A 17,512-nucleotide genomic window follows, 5' to 3' on the forward strand; every position below is an offset into this window, starting at 1 on the left:
TATAAAATCCTTAGCAATTTGACAGTTGTTCAGCGTTCTTAAACTTCAACATATTGGCAAAAAACAACAGAGGCTTGACAACCATATGTCAGGAGTGCTCTGATGGTGTTTCCTGCTTGGCAGGGGGTTGGACTCGATGGCCCTTGTGGTCTCTTCCAGCTCTATGATTCTATGATTCTATGATTCTAACAGTAATTTTTGAGAAAATAGTTCTTCTATTAGTGGACAAATGCACAAAAACTGCTACATTTGTATACAGCAGTAATCACTCTCACTGTTTGCTTACTGAGCTGTGAGATGCAAAGGGTAGCAGTTTCTGTCATCTCTTCTTGTCTTTCAAGTGCTTCTCATTGTCAGAAATATTTCTGAGTTGAACATAATTTTTAAAGTCATCCCTCCTCATCTTTCAGTGACTCTGATTCTCAATATGCATTCATTTTCTTTAGAATTTGCCTGCAACTGTGGGCAAAGAGCCACTAGAGAATTCTTTGAGGATGGTTGTCATCTGTTCAGTTAAAGGGACTTTGCTCAGCTCCCCCCGCCAGCTTGCCTTCCCTTAAGATCCTATGGACTCACAGTTAATTCTGAGGCATCTCTTTGTCTTGCATGATGACTCATAGCTCTTCATAAAGTATTTCTTAATTTAAACTTGTTGCCATTATCTTTCTCTATAATTCCAAGGAATTTTGCCCCCAATAATCCCTCATGTTAAAATCCTGGGGTTAAACAAGACACTTGCTTTATCTGCCCTAGGCATGCATTATATTTGGCACTTGTTTATTTCTTAATTATACTAATACCCACACTTCCTCCTATTGGAGCCCAGGGCAGTTAACAACCATCTTAAAACCATACAGATATGCCCACTTATCTGATGTCTTTATTGAAGCTTTGATGCTGTATTAGGATGACCATGGGAGGACTGAAAACATCTTAGACTTGCAAAGATTAAGCCTGGCTTTTAAATGAATGTTTATAATTTAATTACGATTTAAAAAATATTAACCTGAAAAGCCAGCGAGGTTCTAATATGTCCTACCACAACACCTTTTGTCATCTTTCCAAGAGTTGCTACCTCTTTTCTGGCAGGGCTTAAGTTTTCAGTAGCTGTATGATAAGCAGACATTCAGCAGGTCAAGCTTTTCTTGGTATGTGGATTCAGTAGTGGAGGGAAGCATCTTGCTGCTTGTTATCCAACTCTTAAGAGTACAGGAAAAAGAAATTTGACCAGCCTATATCTTGCTGCTATTGATGAATACAAATGAAATGCTTCCTGTCATAGGAGCCAACTCCTAGGGGCAGGTCCCTTTGACCCTCCTAAAATATTTGAGGGGGCCGGGCTCAACAGAGTTGGTGGGCATTGCCATTCAAATGGTGTGTGTGTGTCTTGTGACCAAATTATGTGGGGTGGTGCTTACCTGCCCCCCCCCATATTTTATTCAGGTTGGCACCCCTACTCCCTGTACCTATTGCATGGCAATGCCTGGTGATTTTGTGTCTAAGGCAGGGATGGGAAACATGTGACCTTGTAGATGTTGCTGGACTTCTACCATCTCTGCCTTTGGGCTGGGGAGCAGGGCAGTGGATGCCCCGGGCCACCTGATCTCTTCACCCTTCTGCTGCTTGGACTCCAGTCTGCTCACTCCTTTCCATTTCAGGTGTCCTTGTTGCACTGTGCCTGCCTAAACATAGCTACTGTGGGCACAGGAACAGTTGACAGAGTGGCTAAAAAAAAGAAAAGGCAGGCAAGTCAGCTGTTGTGCTGCTTCTGGATCTTAGCATACCATAAATGAAGCTTTTGTTAAGGGAATATAGGCTGTAAGACCCATTGGAATAAATGGGACAAACTCCTGAGTAAATGTCCACAAGTTCAATAGGGATGGGGAATTTGTGGCCCTCCAAATTTGGTCTGTCATTCCTACATATGCTTGTTGTGGATGATGGCGGGGGGTTGAGATGGGCAGATAAGGGAAGAGTGGGGGCTGCAGGTTGTGCTGTCCTGCAGCGCCCTTGTCGGGTGGTGGTGTGTATGTGTGTGTGTGTGTGAGAGAGAGAGAGAGTGAAGTTAATGATGGTGGCAGCCGCCCTGCTGCTGGTTCCTTCCTCACAGCCTTCCTGTAATGGTTGCGTGTTCTGCAGTGGCACCAGTGGGCCTGTGAGGAGGAGAGGGTGGGGAGGCTGTGCATAGCCTTCTAAAATAATTTTTGCATTACATTTTGTTTAATAAATAAATACATTATTGTGTATATTAAATAATATTCAGTATATTGCACATACAGTGGTACCTCTGGTTACGAACTTAATTCGTTCTGGAGGTCCGTTCTTAACCTGAAACCGTTCTTAACCTTAGGTACCACTTTAGCTAATGGGGCCTCGTGCTGCTGCCGCACGATTTCTGTTCTTATCCTGGGGCAAAGTTCTTAACCCGAGGTACTACTTCCAGGTTAGCAGAGTCTGTACCCCGAAGTGTTTGTAACCCGAGGTGTTTGTAACCTAAGGTACCGCTGTATTTTAATTTACAATATGAAAATTTAAGTTCAGTGGCCTGTGAGTTCTGTGTCGAAGTGCCCCCTTGGTCTGAGAGGTTGAACCACCCTGATGTAGTCTCTTTTGCTGACTGCAATTTCTCTTGCTTTGAAAGACTGTTCTTACCAGCAGATGTCAGCATTGATCCACACAGAAGACTCACTAACACTTCCACTACTCTGCATTTGCCCTGTGGTACAGTGCATAGAAGCACAGGAGGCCCTGGGATATTTGATGTTGAGCAACATGAGCTAGCCCGACTTTGATGGATGGTAAAGTGGTCCTCCCATATTCTGAGCCTTTCTGTGTGTGATCTGCTTTCATTTGCATGGATCTATTTTCTCTGGTCAACCTTTCTGCAACTCTGGAGGAGTCAGGAGGTGAATGTTAACTCCCGGAATACTCTCTGCTCCTACCCCCCCCCCATACACCAGCCTGATATTTGTCAGAATGCAGCATGGTGATCTGAAATAACAGTTGTGGTCTATAGGAGTATGTTCTGACAAAATCTTGATGATAATGGGGAATCTGGTAGTAGGGGTCTGTTGAGGGGGATTGCAACATTAAAATAACCTCTTCTCTTTCAAACATGGGGTGAGCATGAATACAACTTTGTGGTTTTGTTGGCAGCAGGGGCTATAAAGACTGCACCTGTTCAAATGACCCTGGCTCAGAGGGACTGTGCCTGAGCATAATGGAGCAGCAGCTCCAGGGAGCTAACTACCTATTGATACTGAGCATATGAATGGGAATGAGAGAGCTGCTTTCTTTATGACCCGATACAGTTTTTATTGTGTGGAATTAGATCTTGAAAATAAACTCCCCAACCTGCAATCACAAGGGCTTAAGGGAACATATATCAGCAGGGAACTATGTGCTGGGAAGGCAGGACGAAGAGGTAGGCATGTGGCTGAAGGATTCTGGAAGGAGCAGCAGTCCCTTGGCCTGTCTCTCAGGCCTTCTTATGGGGCACCATGGAGCCAGACTTGGCTCGATGGAGGTTTATTCCCAAGATCTAATATCTGCCCACTTCCTTAAAAATTCTCAGAGTTTAAAAAAGAGAGCAGGTGTTTCTGATATATTTTGGGGTATTCCTAATTTGATATAAAGAAGCTGTTTGTTGCCAGTGACCCAGCTGGTGAGCACAGCAGGATATTAACTACTCAGACCTCGAAAATAGAATAAGACAAACCCAAATACTTCCCTGGTCTTATTTTTAGCTACACCTTTTGGTAGGATGATTCAAATTATGACTGTTAATGTGAACATTAAACTAAGACTGTTAATGTTCACAAATGTACAAATAATTACTTGAAGCGAAAGCTTAGCACTAAAAGGACGGGTACAAAGGTTCAAGCCTCCCTGGAAGTCATGGTTGGAACTGATAGTCCTGTTTACTCCTCGCAGATGCATGATGAGTCTAGTGCTGATTTACTAATGGAGACCCTAAGAAGAATCTGAAAACTGCCTTTCACTGAGAGAATAAGGAGTTTTGTGTGAGAATTTAGACCCATGTTATGCACTAATGATCTACACAGAATTGGAATAAGTAAAGTGACGAGTTCACCTTAGCTTGCTAGTAAAATTGCACACCTGACATGCTTTCACTATCAAGGTACAGCCTCACTGTGGTGATTTGAGGGATTGAATAAACTTGTGCAGCTCATCGACTCCCCAGAGGTCACATGCTGGATCAACCCCCTTCAGCGCAGCTGTTAAAAGTTAACAGGAGCCTTGTTCTCTATTGCATCTGCTCACCTGTCTCCCTATATGGTTGGTGATGGCCCAGAAAAGACTTTGCTGCTTCCATGACTTCATGCTGTTGAAAGGAGGACTTTCTAAGGTAAGGAGAGTGATTTTTTCTTCCTGAGTTGCCAAAGTGGAAGCACAGGCATGTGCTGTACAGACACAGCCTTAGTACCGTGGTGAAATCCACTCAATATTTTGGTTTGGCTGAATTCCTACTCAAACCTTTACTTCTCCCCAGTTTGGAGAACCTGTATCCCACTATGTTTGCTCTGGTTTGCTCTGGTTTGTATTGTTAGGAGTGCATCACTCTGGTTACTGGGAGACAGCAAAATAAACAAGAGGGTGAGTTCACCTGGGATGGGGCTTTATTTGCCCTCAGGGCAGCTGACCATTTGCTGGACAAGCGGTTCCAAACAAGGAGGGCTAGATGAGGCAGTTATTGCACTTTCCAAACTCGCTCACAATCCAGTGTGTGCAATGTGAAGTCATAAACGCTTTACGGATAGTCAATACTAAGATTTTTCTCGCTCTGCCCCATAAACTGGAAAATCCTCCTCTCCCACCCCTTTGGCTCTAGGGAGCAACAAAGCCCAGGACAGATATTAAAACAGTCACATTTCAGGAATCAACTGCTGCTGCCCGACCTTGATCTGCTTAGCTTGTTATTGCTCTTGATGGTGCCTGGGATTTGAGAAGTAGCTCTGAATTTCAGATTGTGCCTCTGGTTTCTGAAATGTTGTCACTTTGGAGAGGCAAGATAAGAACTGGTGTCCTGGAAACTCCTTTGGATTCTAAACTCCTCTGAGTAGGTTGTTTGGCATTTGCTGTTAGCTTTGATGCTGCTGCCAGTGCTGAGCCAGGTGGCAGCCCGGGCCTGACTCTGCAAGGCGCCGGGTGCAATCCACCTCAGCGCCTAGTGGATCAAGGCGTTTGGATGTTGCTGAGGGGTGCAGGGCCTGTCAGCAGCATCAGCCTGGCTTTGCAAGGTGTGGGGTGAAATCCACCCCAGCACTTAACCAAGCGGAGTTGGATGGTGCTGCTGATTTGCATCTTGTAAATAATTATCTACTCAGAAGAAAGCCACACTGTGTTCAGTGGGCCTTACTCCCAGGTAAGGGTGTGTGAGACTATAGTGTTTTATCTAGGCAGCCAGGGCTCCTCCGCATGACAAGATCTTTTTGCACCAGGTCAGTGAAGACCACTTGCTTTTTAAAATTCTCCCATATATACAGAGCTCCCTGTGCGCCTTTGGACTGTATCTGTAGGTTTCCCCCTCTGTGTCAAATAAGTGTTGTTTACTTTTTATAATGCATGGATCTCCCTCAGGAGGTTCTGGACTCTCCTTCCTTGGAGGTTTCTACGCAGAGGTTGGCTGGCCATCTGTCATGGATGCTTTAGCTGAGTTTCCTACATTGCAGGGGGGTGGGCTAGAAACATGACCCTTGGGGTCCCTTCCAGCTCTATTAGTCTCTGTTTTTCTGCTTCAACAATATTTCATTATGTTCCTATCATTTTATGCAATTGTATTTTGTATAAATTATACAAAATATAAATAAAACATGTTCTAGTTACAAACAAAACATTTAAATAGCTACCTTTCTACTGGTACAACAGAAGGGCATGGGCATAGCCAGGATTTTTGTTAGGGGGCAGGCTTTTGTTAGGGGAGGCAGAACCTCAGATTTATATTGATTTTTACTTATTTGGGGGGCACATGCCCCTTGCCTTCCATGGCTACTACGCCTGGGGCGGGGGCACAGGAAGGAAACAAAGTTGGTAGGGGGCTACGGTTGGGAAAAGGTTGGGAAACACTGCCTTACAGGACCTTAGTTGCAGCTGGTGTGCTTCAATTACTGTATGGGGGACAAACAATGGGAGCAGGGCTGGCTCTTCCATGAGGCAGACTGAGGCAGCTGCCTCAGGCAGTGGAATCCAAGGGGTGCCTCTGTTGTCCCCCGTCCTCCCCTGCTTCTGCTGGAGAAGTGGCTGTGGCGGCTTCTGGTGAGATCTTCTGAGAGCCTGAGAGATCTTGCTGGAACCCGGAAGGCATAGCTGCATAACCATGGATAGTGAAGCCTCAACAGGGGTGGTGGGCAGCGTGCACACACAGGGCAGCACCTTCCCATTTTGCCTCAGGTGGCGAAATGGGCCAAGACACCCCTAAATGGGAGACAGCCTCATCATCATACATCTGCTTGTTAGCATCTCAAGGTGTCTCCCAGAAGAGGTATTGCCCGTTGTTCTGCCAGAGGCATTTCACTCAGGCACAAGCACCTGAAGAGGGTGTAGAGTAAGACCACTGAGGGGAATGGCCTAAGGACCCAAGGGCCAGAGATTTCCCACTACCTGCTTGAATGAAAAGCAGCAGCTTAGCACAGGAATGCTTTATCTTTTGTAAGGCAGGAACTCCAGTAGCCAGTTGGGGATTGCAGTCTAGCTTCAATTTCTTATAGCATCAGAAGATTTGTGTAGCATTTATGTGGGTTTTCTGAGAGCGTTCCAAGTGTCAACCCATCTGCCCCAGAAAAAAATGCATAATGGTATTGTGTTTAAAACAAACACTAGCTGGCATGGAATCTGGACACACCCCCCCCGGAAACCAATCTTGTATTTTTGTTAAACTAGATTCTTAATTCTCTTTCAAACCACATTTCTCTAACCCTAAACTTTTGTCAATTCTCAATTATTCAGCTAATGCTTTTTATGGTATTTGTTGAGAGCCTTCATTTTATAGGTATATTCTCATAACCCTGAACTCTAAGAATGTTGCAAAAGTGTGTGTGTTTGAGAGAGAGAGAACTAAACTATAGTTTAAGTTCATATAAATTTATAACTGTTTTTTTAAAGGAAAAAATATCCACAAAACTACCAATTTTAAAACACTTAAAACAAGCATCATTCAAAATACTGTAATCTAAAAAGTATCTAGCACTAAAATAGCCCATTATAAACTCAACATGCTATTAACAAGCCACCCTCTCCATTTCTGCAGCTCAATTTGCATTAGGCACTAAAACCGTGGGGGGAGGGGGGACAGGTGAATTCCATAAGTCTAGGGCCACCTTCATGTTCCATGACCTTTTTATTCACCTAGACTTTTTAATTGTGTTTTAAATCTGGGCTGGTGTAACAAGTTTTTTGCTTTTATTGTATTTAGCATGATATATTGTATTTGCAAGCTGCCCAGAGAATATTTATTGGCGAGCAACTATATAAATTCAGTAAATAACTTAAAAAAATAATAATAATGGAGTTTCCCAGCCCTGACTTTGCATTATAATGTTGAGGGCAGCATGTGCAAGAGGAGACTCAGCAGACAGGGAGGGTGCTTTACCCTTTTTGTGTCTAATACAGTGGTGCCTTGCAAGACGAAAAGAATCCGTTCTGTGAGTCTCTTCGTCTAGCGGTTTTTTCCGTCTTGCGAAGCAAGCCCATTGACGGATTAGCACTATTAGCGGCTTATCGGCTTAGCGGATAAGTGGCTTAGAAAAAGGGGGGGGGAAGGAAAAAAAACCCGCAGGAACTCGCAAGACATTTTCGTCTTGCGAAGCAAGCCCATAGGAAATTCGTTTTGCGAAGCACCTCCAAAACGGAAAACTCTTTCGTCTAGCGAGTTTTCCGTCTTGCGAGGCATTCGTCTTGCGGGGCACCACTGTACTCCCTTGCAAATACCTCATGGCATGCTTTATTCATTTTTGCCTAGGTACACTCAGACCCTCCTGGGGGGGATTTATACAGGAAAGTTTCTGGGCACAGATAGGGTTCAAGACTCACCCAACCACTCTTTCTTATCTACAAGTGCCCCTCTGCCCCCATGTTTTCATTATCTGTGCAGATGTGGATTGGGGACCAAGCAATGCAGGGTAATGTGTGGCTCCAGTCTCAAGACAGTGAATGAAGGGATGCATAGTTTATTATATGCTCCTACAAATGCCCTCAGTTGGGGAAAGCAGCTATTTATTTGGACAACTTGCTCATATCCTATTCTTGCTGATTCTCTGCCTCATGCTGTTCCTTCAGTACCTCTTCTCCTTGGTGAGATCCTTTCCGAGACCCTTGCTGCAAGCAGAACAAGGGGATGAACATGTTTGTTTCTCCTGATCTGGCCCCTACCCTCTGTTTGGCAAGATGTAGGATTTTGCTAGTAATTAGGGCAGGCTTCCTCAACCTCGACCCTCCAGATGTTTTGGGACTACAATTCCCATCATCCCTGACCACTGGTTCTGCTAGCTAGGGATCATGGGAGCTGTAGGCCAAAAACATCTGGCGGGCCGAGGTTGAGGAAGCCTGAATTAGGGTTTGAAGTTTGGGATATGAGTAGGAGAATGGGAGGGTAAAGAGCTGGAGCCCTGTGAAATTCCATGGGCCTTTACCTAGTGTTACTAATTAGATTCCATGCTATATGTAGATCTGGCTGATCTGTGTACAGATACTACAGTATTGGTTGTCAGCAAGCTACAAATAAGTTACAGCCCAAAACTTCAGGGAAATGGGCAATGGGGTTTTGCACATTCTTAGGCATGACTGTCTCTCTTGCTGGAGGGGTCTAAGCAGAGGCTAAATTAGCTGTTATCTAGGAAGGCATTTCATTCTGCACTATATAGACCTTGCATTGAAGAGGTGGCAGGACTAGATGACCTCAGGAGATGCCTTCCAACTCAGCATTTAGCTACATGATTTATGGGATTATGTATATAGTTTTCACAAATGTGGTGGCTGCAACAGCTTCCCCATTCCTTGTTTTATTTATTCTGTAACTTAAAATAACTTGAGTTATGCTAAACATTTTAATATTTAGAAACCAGGTTTGAAAAACAAGCAGCTCTGGCTTTTTTGTACTAGCTTTTTACTAGCTTTATCATCTCTTTAAAGTTAGTGACAGCTTAACTGCACGCTAGGTGAAGAAGGATACTTTGTCTGTCCTGAATCTCCCAACATTCAGATTTGCTTGATGACCTTGGACTCTAGATTTGAGATAGAGGAGCACGCTCTACACATCATGAGTACTTTTTTCCTGTCTATTAGGTTCCCAAACCTTTTTTATTAGGAGCTCAAACTTTGACTTTCCCTTTTTAAGGGCACTGTTCCAGCCTCTTGATCATTTCTGCGCAAACGTTTCAGTTTGCCTGCCATATGGAATGATCCCACTCGCCTCGTGCCACTCTAAGGGTTCTCCTAATCTTCCCCAAAGCCAACTGTGAGGTAGGAGGGAAGCCCCATTGGGCAACCAGAAGTCTTTGCACAGGGCTTCTGCTGACAGGGCTCATTAGAGCCTCCTTGCATATTTGCACAAATGGTTTGAGAATATTTTAAGGAAAAGTCAAAACATGGAACACTACTGGCATGCAGCCCCTTGGAAGGAAGCCCATGAAGGAATATAACCCTTGGGATGAAAAAAGATTCCTTGCCCCCGCCATGAGGCATTGGAGCAGGTGGATAATTCAGTGGGTCCTGGATGAATGTGACTTAACAGCTACCATGTTTTGAGGGCAGCAGGAGCGGAATCATATGTTTATGCAATTGCCAAAACCAGGGATGAAACCAGGAAGCAAGCAGAGGGCAGGAGGCAAACTTGGAAGATTTTATACTCATTTAATTAATGTCAATGTAGTTTACAAACGGGAATGACAAGTACCTTTTTATAGAATATACATCGACACACAATCATAGACACAACTTGAATATCACCTTGTGCAGCTGGGAATCTTTGGGCAAAGATAGTTCATTTCTTTTTAAGCTTTTTGAGGACGAAGTCACAGAGTTTTGCAAAATGTGCCTCGCTCCAGAGGAGGTAACAAGTCCTTGCATCTTCCCATCAGGTCTTCTCTCCCCTCCCTACCCTCTCAAGAAAAAAAGCAGGGACAAATCAACTTTAAAAATAAAGCCTACTAGTTATATGTGGTTTATATATATTCATTTGGCTTAGTGGTGGTCCACAGGACCAGAGAAAGCTCATTGTTCCCAGACTGGGAAATCAAAAATGAGCTGCCTCAGCACTGCCTATTCTGAAACAGATATGGGAGAAATATAGCTCTGTCCTAAATGCCTGAGCAGAGATTGCTTGTACAAGGTGAGCAGGTTTGGGTGCAATTCAGACATCCCCACCATGACAAATTTCATTTGATTGCCTTTAGGAAGGCTTAAGTGCTATACCAGTGGAGGAAGCCCCATCGTGAGCAAAGGCAGTTGCTGAAACTTTGTGCCTTTTGCAAACTATTGCTACCTATTTATGATGCCAATCAACTGCTGCTTGAAAATGTGTTTCTCCTGTTAATACAGGCTGCAGATGGCCCTTCCTCAGACTCGTTCCTATGTAGCAGCAGTCAGAAACACTTTGAGTGAGACATAGCAGTTCAGAAGTTCTTTGGACACAATGGAAGCTTAGAATTTTGCGGTCGTAGCCACTATGGTGCCTGCCAGCTGCTAGGGGACTGCCAACTCACATCAGCCCCAGCCAACATGGCCAATGGTTAGGGATATTTGGAGTTGTAGTCCCAATATCTGGAGGGCATCATGTTGGCTGCGCCTGCTCTAAGGGTATGAAACTATTTCCTACTAGACAATAGTGTGTGTTGAACAGGGTGAAGTCAAACAGCAAGACCCTGCTGATAATAGCCATTTCCAGCTTGCATTCAGTAGACAGCAGTAGCACATTATCAGCCAAATTGCAACAGGAATATGGAATCCTGTACTGCAAAATACAACTCTCTTGTGGTAGAAGTCTCATTCATATAAAACCAATCCTTTTGACAACAGCATGACTGACGATAGCCAGATGTTTTAGTGCAACCATGACTTTCTAGTGCTTAAGTCACAGATTAGAGAAAAAGAACAAAATACCTTGCAGGATATCCCAGAGCAGCAGTCTGCCTCAGTTTAAAAGGTGATTCATGACAGGGACATTTGCCTACCCAAATTATTGCCAAGCAAAATGCTTGCTTCCCCTTTCAAGCTTCCGGCAACCCTGTAAAATTTCCCTCGGGTGGAATGCAGGCGGCTTGTTTGGCTATGTATTTAAAAATGTCAGTTGCTTGTTTCTGATTAAGGCAGGTAGTAAGCAGAATATACGTGAGCCACAGCTGGATGTCAGGAACGCTGCAGAAACAGGCGAAGAGGGAGTAACTGAATCCGACCTTGTGTGGACCTGCCTGGATTGAGTTCCACTATTGCCACAGTACAAGTAGGAGAGATAACAGGAGGAAACGAAACCAGTGTCACAAAAAGCCAACACATACCCCACTTTCTTTTCTTTTCAAAACTGGAACCTGATGTATTACTGGACCTGAACCTCTGAAAAATTAGGACATCATGCTGCACCTGCATGGAAAAGCATTTCAGAGCAAGGCAGACTGGCAGTGGCTGGGCATGGCAAAACAGTATGCCAGAGTGATACAGAACCTGCCTAACTAGTGAAACACATCATCTTTCATGAGGAAGTAGAATGGAGGAAGTGCTAGAGTACTTCCTGTGCCCCCCCCCCGCTCAGATACTGGATGGCTAGAATATGGTGTTTTTCTAGCTGTTTTTGCATTTACTCTTGCATCACAGGAAGGGCTACAGAGCAGGCGCAGAGGCGGGTGAATACAATATGCTTGAACTAAGACTTCAGCTTTTAAGAGATAAACTTACAGCCCTGAATTCTGATAACCACCACTGCCAACCTATTTTTTGCTCCTCTGTCTTCATGTAAACTTCTGTCCTTTTCCCAGCTGGCAATGGGGTAAAGCATTGTAAGCCTGATCTGCAAGTTTCTTGCTTTCCCCCTCAGTGAAAAATTAAAACTGTTTCAGTGTGATAAAGATTTGATAAAAAGAGCCCATTAGCTACTTTCCCCTACTTCCCCCAGAAGTTGTGTTACGGGCAAAAACTACAGCTGTTACTAGAAGCTGTTAACGTCATATCTGAATGAGGAAATATACACCACAGAACATTAAACCATTTATATTATATATATGTATAATATATATATATTTATATTTCTTTTAAACTAATGACTTTAATGCCAAAACTTTGTAGAACCAAGAAAAATATGGGTTTAATGTTCTCTGCTTATTTTTTTCTCTTTTTTAAAAAAAGTACAACCCAAGAACAAAGGAAAAAATAAAAGGGAAACATATTAGTATGTAATGTTGGAGTCTATCCCATTTATACACAACATTGTAAACATATAATCTATATTACATGTGCTTCATTCTGCCTTTGTGGGTTTGCAAGTGTAGGCTCTCTCTTTCTCTCTGACTTCTAAAAAAACACTAGAACACCACAAAAAAGGGGAGGGGAGAGAACACAAGTGACAGGTTATGACAGTTCCTGCTGTGGAAGATCCAGTCCCTACTTGAGTTGGCATGTGGGGTTGGGCCAGGCTGGCTTGTCAAGACACTCCCCTGGAAAGGCTTGAAAGTCGTCCAAGATGGAACCTCACTCTTGAAGAAATAGGACAGGTGTGGAACATCAGTCTGTAAAAAAAGGCGGGGATTCACAATAAGGATTCTGGTTTGGCCTTCCCGTGGAGTTGGCGGCACCAGTGACAGGTTTGGAAGCAGAGGCATTGCGCTGCTCCCTCAGCCTCTAGTTCACATTTGGAGTCTCTAGGTTTTGTTTTCAAATGTCTTTCATTGTTGCTGCCATTTCTCTCCCCCAAATCCCTGGTCTGAGCAGCCATGTCCTTCATAAGTAGATACGCCTGAGGTCCCCTGGAGAGGTGATGGTATTGCACTGAGGGCACAGCTTCTTGGCACCCTGTGGGAGATAAAGAGGGAGAAAGTTAGAAAGAGAAAGAACCCTACCTCAAACACATCACTATAGAGTAAGAAAGGGAAGCAGTCAGAAGTTACACATTATTTCCCATAATTGCAGGAAGCAGACTATGTGAATTAGACTTCAATCTAGGGAAGAGGCAGACTCTTTCCTCACATAAAGCTGCTACTAATGGCAGCTGGTAGCAGACCAGAAGAGAAATGAAGGACCTGACGCATAGTTTATTTGCTACCATCGTCTTTTTGCTTTCATTTTCAAACTGACTCCATGGGCCACTTCTCACATTACTTGTTCTGGCACTGGGCCCTCAAGGCTATCCCTCACACTTTGTCGGCTTCAGAGTAAAGCTGTTCCCAACAGGCAGAGCAGAAAGCACAAAGATGGGAAAAACAATGGCACATGTGTGAAATTAAATGTGTGTTCAAAATATTTTGGCAAGAACCAGGTTGATAGAGGAGATGGAGGAAAATGCTTGAGAAGTAGAGGCGTTTTTGCTACCCAGGTATGATTCATCTTGCAACACTGAATGCTGGAAACTTGAAAGGTGCTAGAAAGAAGGAGCTCCAAAATGAAGTCACACAAAGTCAGTTCTGTGATTGCTGAATACGCATAGTCTGACTACAGCCTCTGAGAACCTTATTAGGATCAATTCCAATCAGTTACCTCCAAGGATGTGGACAGGCTGCTTGGACGAGTGAAACCAACCACCTGTCTCCTTGATCCTTGCCTATCCTGGCTTATAAAAGCTAGCCGGGAAGGACTGGGCGATGGGCTTCGTGGGGTGGTGAATGCTTCTCTCTGTGAGGGAGCCTTCCCAGACCTGCTGAAAGAGGCGGTCATTGAACCGCTTCTTAAAAAACCATCTTTAGATGCTGCCAATATAGCCAACATCACCCAGTCTCAAATCTTCCATTCTTGGGCAAGCTGATTGAGCGAGTGGTTGCTGAACAACTCCAGGCATGCCTGGAAGAAGCGGACCATTTGGATCCCTTCCAGTCAGGATTCAGGCCTCACCATGGGACTGAAACTGCCTTGGTCGCACTGGTCAATGATCTCCGGCGGGCTAGGGACAAAGGTGAGAGCTGTTTCCTAGTTCTGCTGGATCTCTCAGTGGCTTTTGACACCATCGACCATAACATCCTTCTGGATCGTCTAGAGGGGCTGGGAGCTGGGGGCACTGTTATACAGTGGTTCCGCTCCTTCCTCCTGGGCCGTGTTCAGAAAGTGGTGGTGGGAGATGAGTGTTCAGACCTCTGGGATCTCACTTGTGGGGTGCCTCAGGGTTCTGGCCTCTTCCCCCATGCTTTTCAACATCTACATGCAGCCACTGGGAGAGATAATCAGGGGGTTTGGGCTGGGTGTTCATCAATATGTGGATGACACCCAGCTCTACCTCTCTTTCAAATCTGAACCAGTGAAGGTCTGGAGGCGGTTGGAGGATGGATGGCGGCTAACAGATTGAGGTTGAATCCTGACAAGACAGAAGCACTGTTTTTGGGGGACAGGAGGCGGGTGGGTGTGGAGGACTCCCTGGTCCTAAATGGGGTAACTGTGCCCCTGAAGGACCAGGTGCGCAGCCTGGGAGTCATTTTGGACTCACCGCTGTCCATGGAGGCACAGGTCAAATCTGTGTCCAGGGCAGCTGTTTACCAGCTCCATCTGGTACGTAGGCTGAGACCCTATCTGCCTGCAGACTGTCTCGCCAGAGTGGTGCATGCTCTAGTTATCTCTTGCTTGGATTACTGCAATGCGCTCTATGTGGGGCTACCTTTGAAGGTGACCCGGAAACTACAACTAATCCAGAATGCGGCAGCCAGACTGGTGACTGGGAGCGGCTGCTGAGACAACATAACACCGGTCTTGAAAGACCTACATTGGCTCCCAATACGTTTCCGAGCACAATTCAAAGTGTTGGTGCTGACCTTTAAAGCCCTAAACGGCCTCGGTCCAGTATGTATACCTGAAGGAGCATCTCCACCCCCATCGTTCTACCTGGACACTAAGGTCCAGCGCTGAGGGCCTTCTGGCGGTTCCCTCACTGCAAGAAGCCAAGTTAAAGGGAACCAGGCGGAGGGCCTTCTCGGTAGTGGCGCCCGCCCTGTGGAACGCCCTCCCATCAGATGTCAAAGCGATAAACAACTACCAGACTTTTAGACATCTAAAGGCAGCCCTGTTTAGGGAAGCTTTTAATGTTTAACAGACCACTGTATTTTAATATTTTGTTGGAAGCCTCCCAGATGGGTGGGTATAAATAAATTTATTATTATTATTATTATTATTATTATTATTATTATTATTATTAATCCCTTCAATAACCAAAGACAGAAAACTCATCTTCCATTTGAACAGACATAAAGAATTCATCTGCAACCACTAAGGGAAACTGAAACCTGGGCAAGGAAAAAGGAAGTTGAAAACTGAATGAAGCAAAACAATGGCTGACACAATTTATCAATTAACCTAACAGGTCGGGGTGTTAACTTAAGTCTCTGAATATGGGTCAAGATATGCCAGTCATCATCTGATTTGGCAGGTGTGACAGACAGCAGATGAGAAGAGCGACAGGCAACACTGTATGTGTCTTTTTTGAAAGCAAATGCAGCCTAGGACATCAGCTAAGAAGTGCAATGAGAGGGAATCAAATATTAGCACCTAACTTTAGAAAAATGATCAGTTCATCCTCTGTCTGCAATCCAACCTCCCTTTTGTGGTTGTGATTGCACCATGTAGCTCTGGAATCACAGGCTGTAATTTTTGAATGGTGTACACTACTTTGTTGTATTTTCACAAAAGTGTCACTTATAAATATTTAATTAAATGGAGAAGATATGCAAGAGGTAGACTCTGAGAACTGTATAATACAGAGGCAATGGAATTAAGTGATGAAGCTACCAGGATTTAAAAGATTAGTATCCAAAGGTAGTTAAAATTGTAAAACAATCTGAGCAAAATCCTTTGATAAGCAATCCCAAGATTTTAAAAACAAGTACTATATTACTTCACCCCATCTGCCTTAGTACGTCAATATACACAAAGTAGAGGCATATTCAGTTGTTGCTGCAGGAGGGAGGTAAGACCCTGCCAAATCTGTGCTTGCAGCTAGATTCCCCTGTGCTAGTTGCCCCATGCCTCCTTGATCAGCAAGAGGTCTAGTAAACCACTATGCTGAAATCAGTGCTGGCTCCCAAGTAGGTAGCCATCATGGCTGCAGAGAAGATGAAAACATCAAGTTTATGCTACAGGCTTCAGTAGCTGAACTTAATGGCTCTCTCAGAACCACTCCCACCCCTCTTACCTCTACCGTGTCTTAGGAGCCCCAACCCATATTTCATGTTACCTATATACCAATCGTGATTATGCAACAAAATGTAACCCAACTGAACCAAAAGCAGTACCCAGAATATTAGCTTCAGGTATTGGAAACTTGTCTCAATTTTTTGTGGATGATGCAGCCTAGTTTATAACAGCAGATGCTATGAGGGTAAATGAAATATGAGTTATAAGGGTATTTTGCACACAAAAAGGTAAGCAAGACAAAGGTTGCGGACTTATACCAACCTACTCTGAGGAAGCTTAACATGAGCAATTTATTCCAAGAACAGATCTCGCCCCAGCCCACCCACCCCAGTCACACAGAGAAACTGCATTTTGAATGGCAAGCTACAAGGCCTGCTGATTACATCCAGGGATGTGGGCTATGCGCAACAGAAGTTTAAGGCACTCACAGGCTCACTCTTCTATTTAAACATTTCTCAACCCTGCATATAGTACTCGTTACAGAAGCAATTAAACAAGCCTCTCACACATGCCCTGGCATGGAGCCAGTGAAAAAGGACTTCCTTCCCCCAACCCCATCCTGCTCACCTGCCAGCTGGGGTTACTAAACTTTTCCCTTGAAATAAAAATACTGTGGAATAATAAGCCACACCTGTTGAACATGGAAAAAAAATATCTGAAATGTCCTCCTGCTCCTTTCATCGTGGCCCCATGGAAAAGCCTTGATGGGTAACAGCAGTGTATGCTGCACTGAAGGCCACCTCAGCTTTTCCGTTATAAACCCCAGTTTTCCAGGGTTTATAAAACCCGGCTGCAAAACGTAGCTCCGGGGCTGAAACACGGCACCAAAAAGGAATGATGAAGAGAAGGGTTTTATTTGCCCCCACGCATTCTTAATTAAATTTTGGCAAGTGATTGATCTAGAATGCAGGCTAATCACTTTGGGGAGTTTTGAAAAATAATGAGTACTACCCACTTTGCAAAGTCATTATATCTCACACTATGTCAGGAAGGAACAGTGCTTTGAGAACATGGTGGAGAATTTTCTTCAAAACCTGGAAAACTGAACATTTGCAGCGCACGATAATTCTTTGCCTAATCTGCAAAAGAGGCGGGAGCTTTGCCATTGAAGAGATTAGAGAGAACAAATTTCACTCAAAGGTTACAAGCTCATCAATGCCTTGCCTAAGAGAACTATGCAATC

The 17,512-nt window shown here is 44.3% G+C and overlaps 1 protein-coding gene across 15 annotated transcripts in view; it reads right to left on the reverse strand.

Moving 5' to 3' along the window:
* Nucleotides 1-9,847: 9,847 nt before the first annotated feature.
* The window catches only part of RNF220 (ring finger protein 220), a 341,456-nt gene continuing 333,791 nt past the window's right edge, over nucleotides 9,848-17,512 (reverse strand). For all 15 annotated transcript variants that reach the window (XM_083619867.1, XM_083619869.1, XM_083619871.1 and 12 more), the window contains one exon: nucleotides 9,848-13,014. In XM_083619867.1, the coding sequence (XP_083475993.1) occupies nucleotides 12,943-13,014 (72 nt within the window). In that variant the 3' untranslated portion in view covers nucleotides 9,848-12,942. The remainder of the gene's footprint in view (nucleotides 13,015-17,512) is intronic.

This window comes from Podarcis filfolensis, assembly GCF_964270895.1.
Source record: "Podarcis filfolensis genome assembly, chromosome: 6".
Classification (NCBI taxonomy): Eukaryota; Metazoa; Chordata; class Lepidosauria; order Squamata; family Lacertidae; genus Podarcis; species Podarcis filfolensis.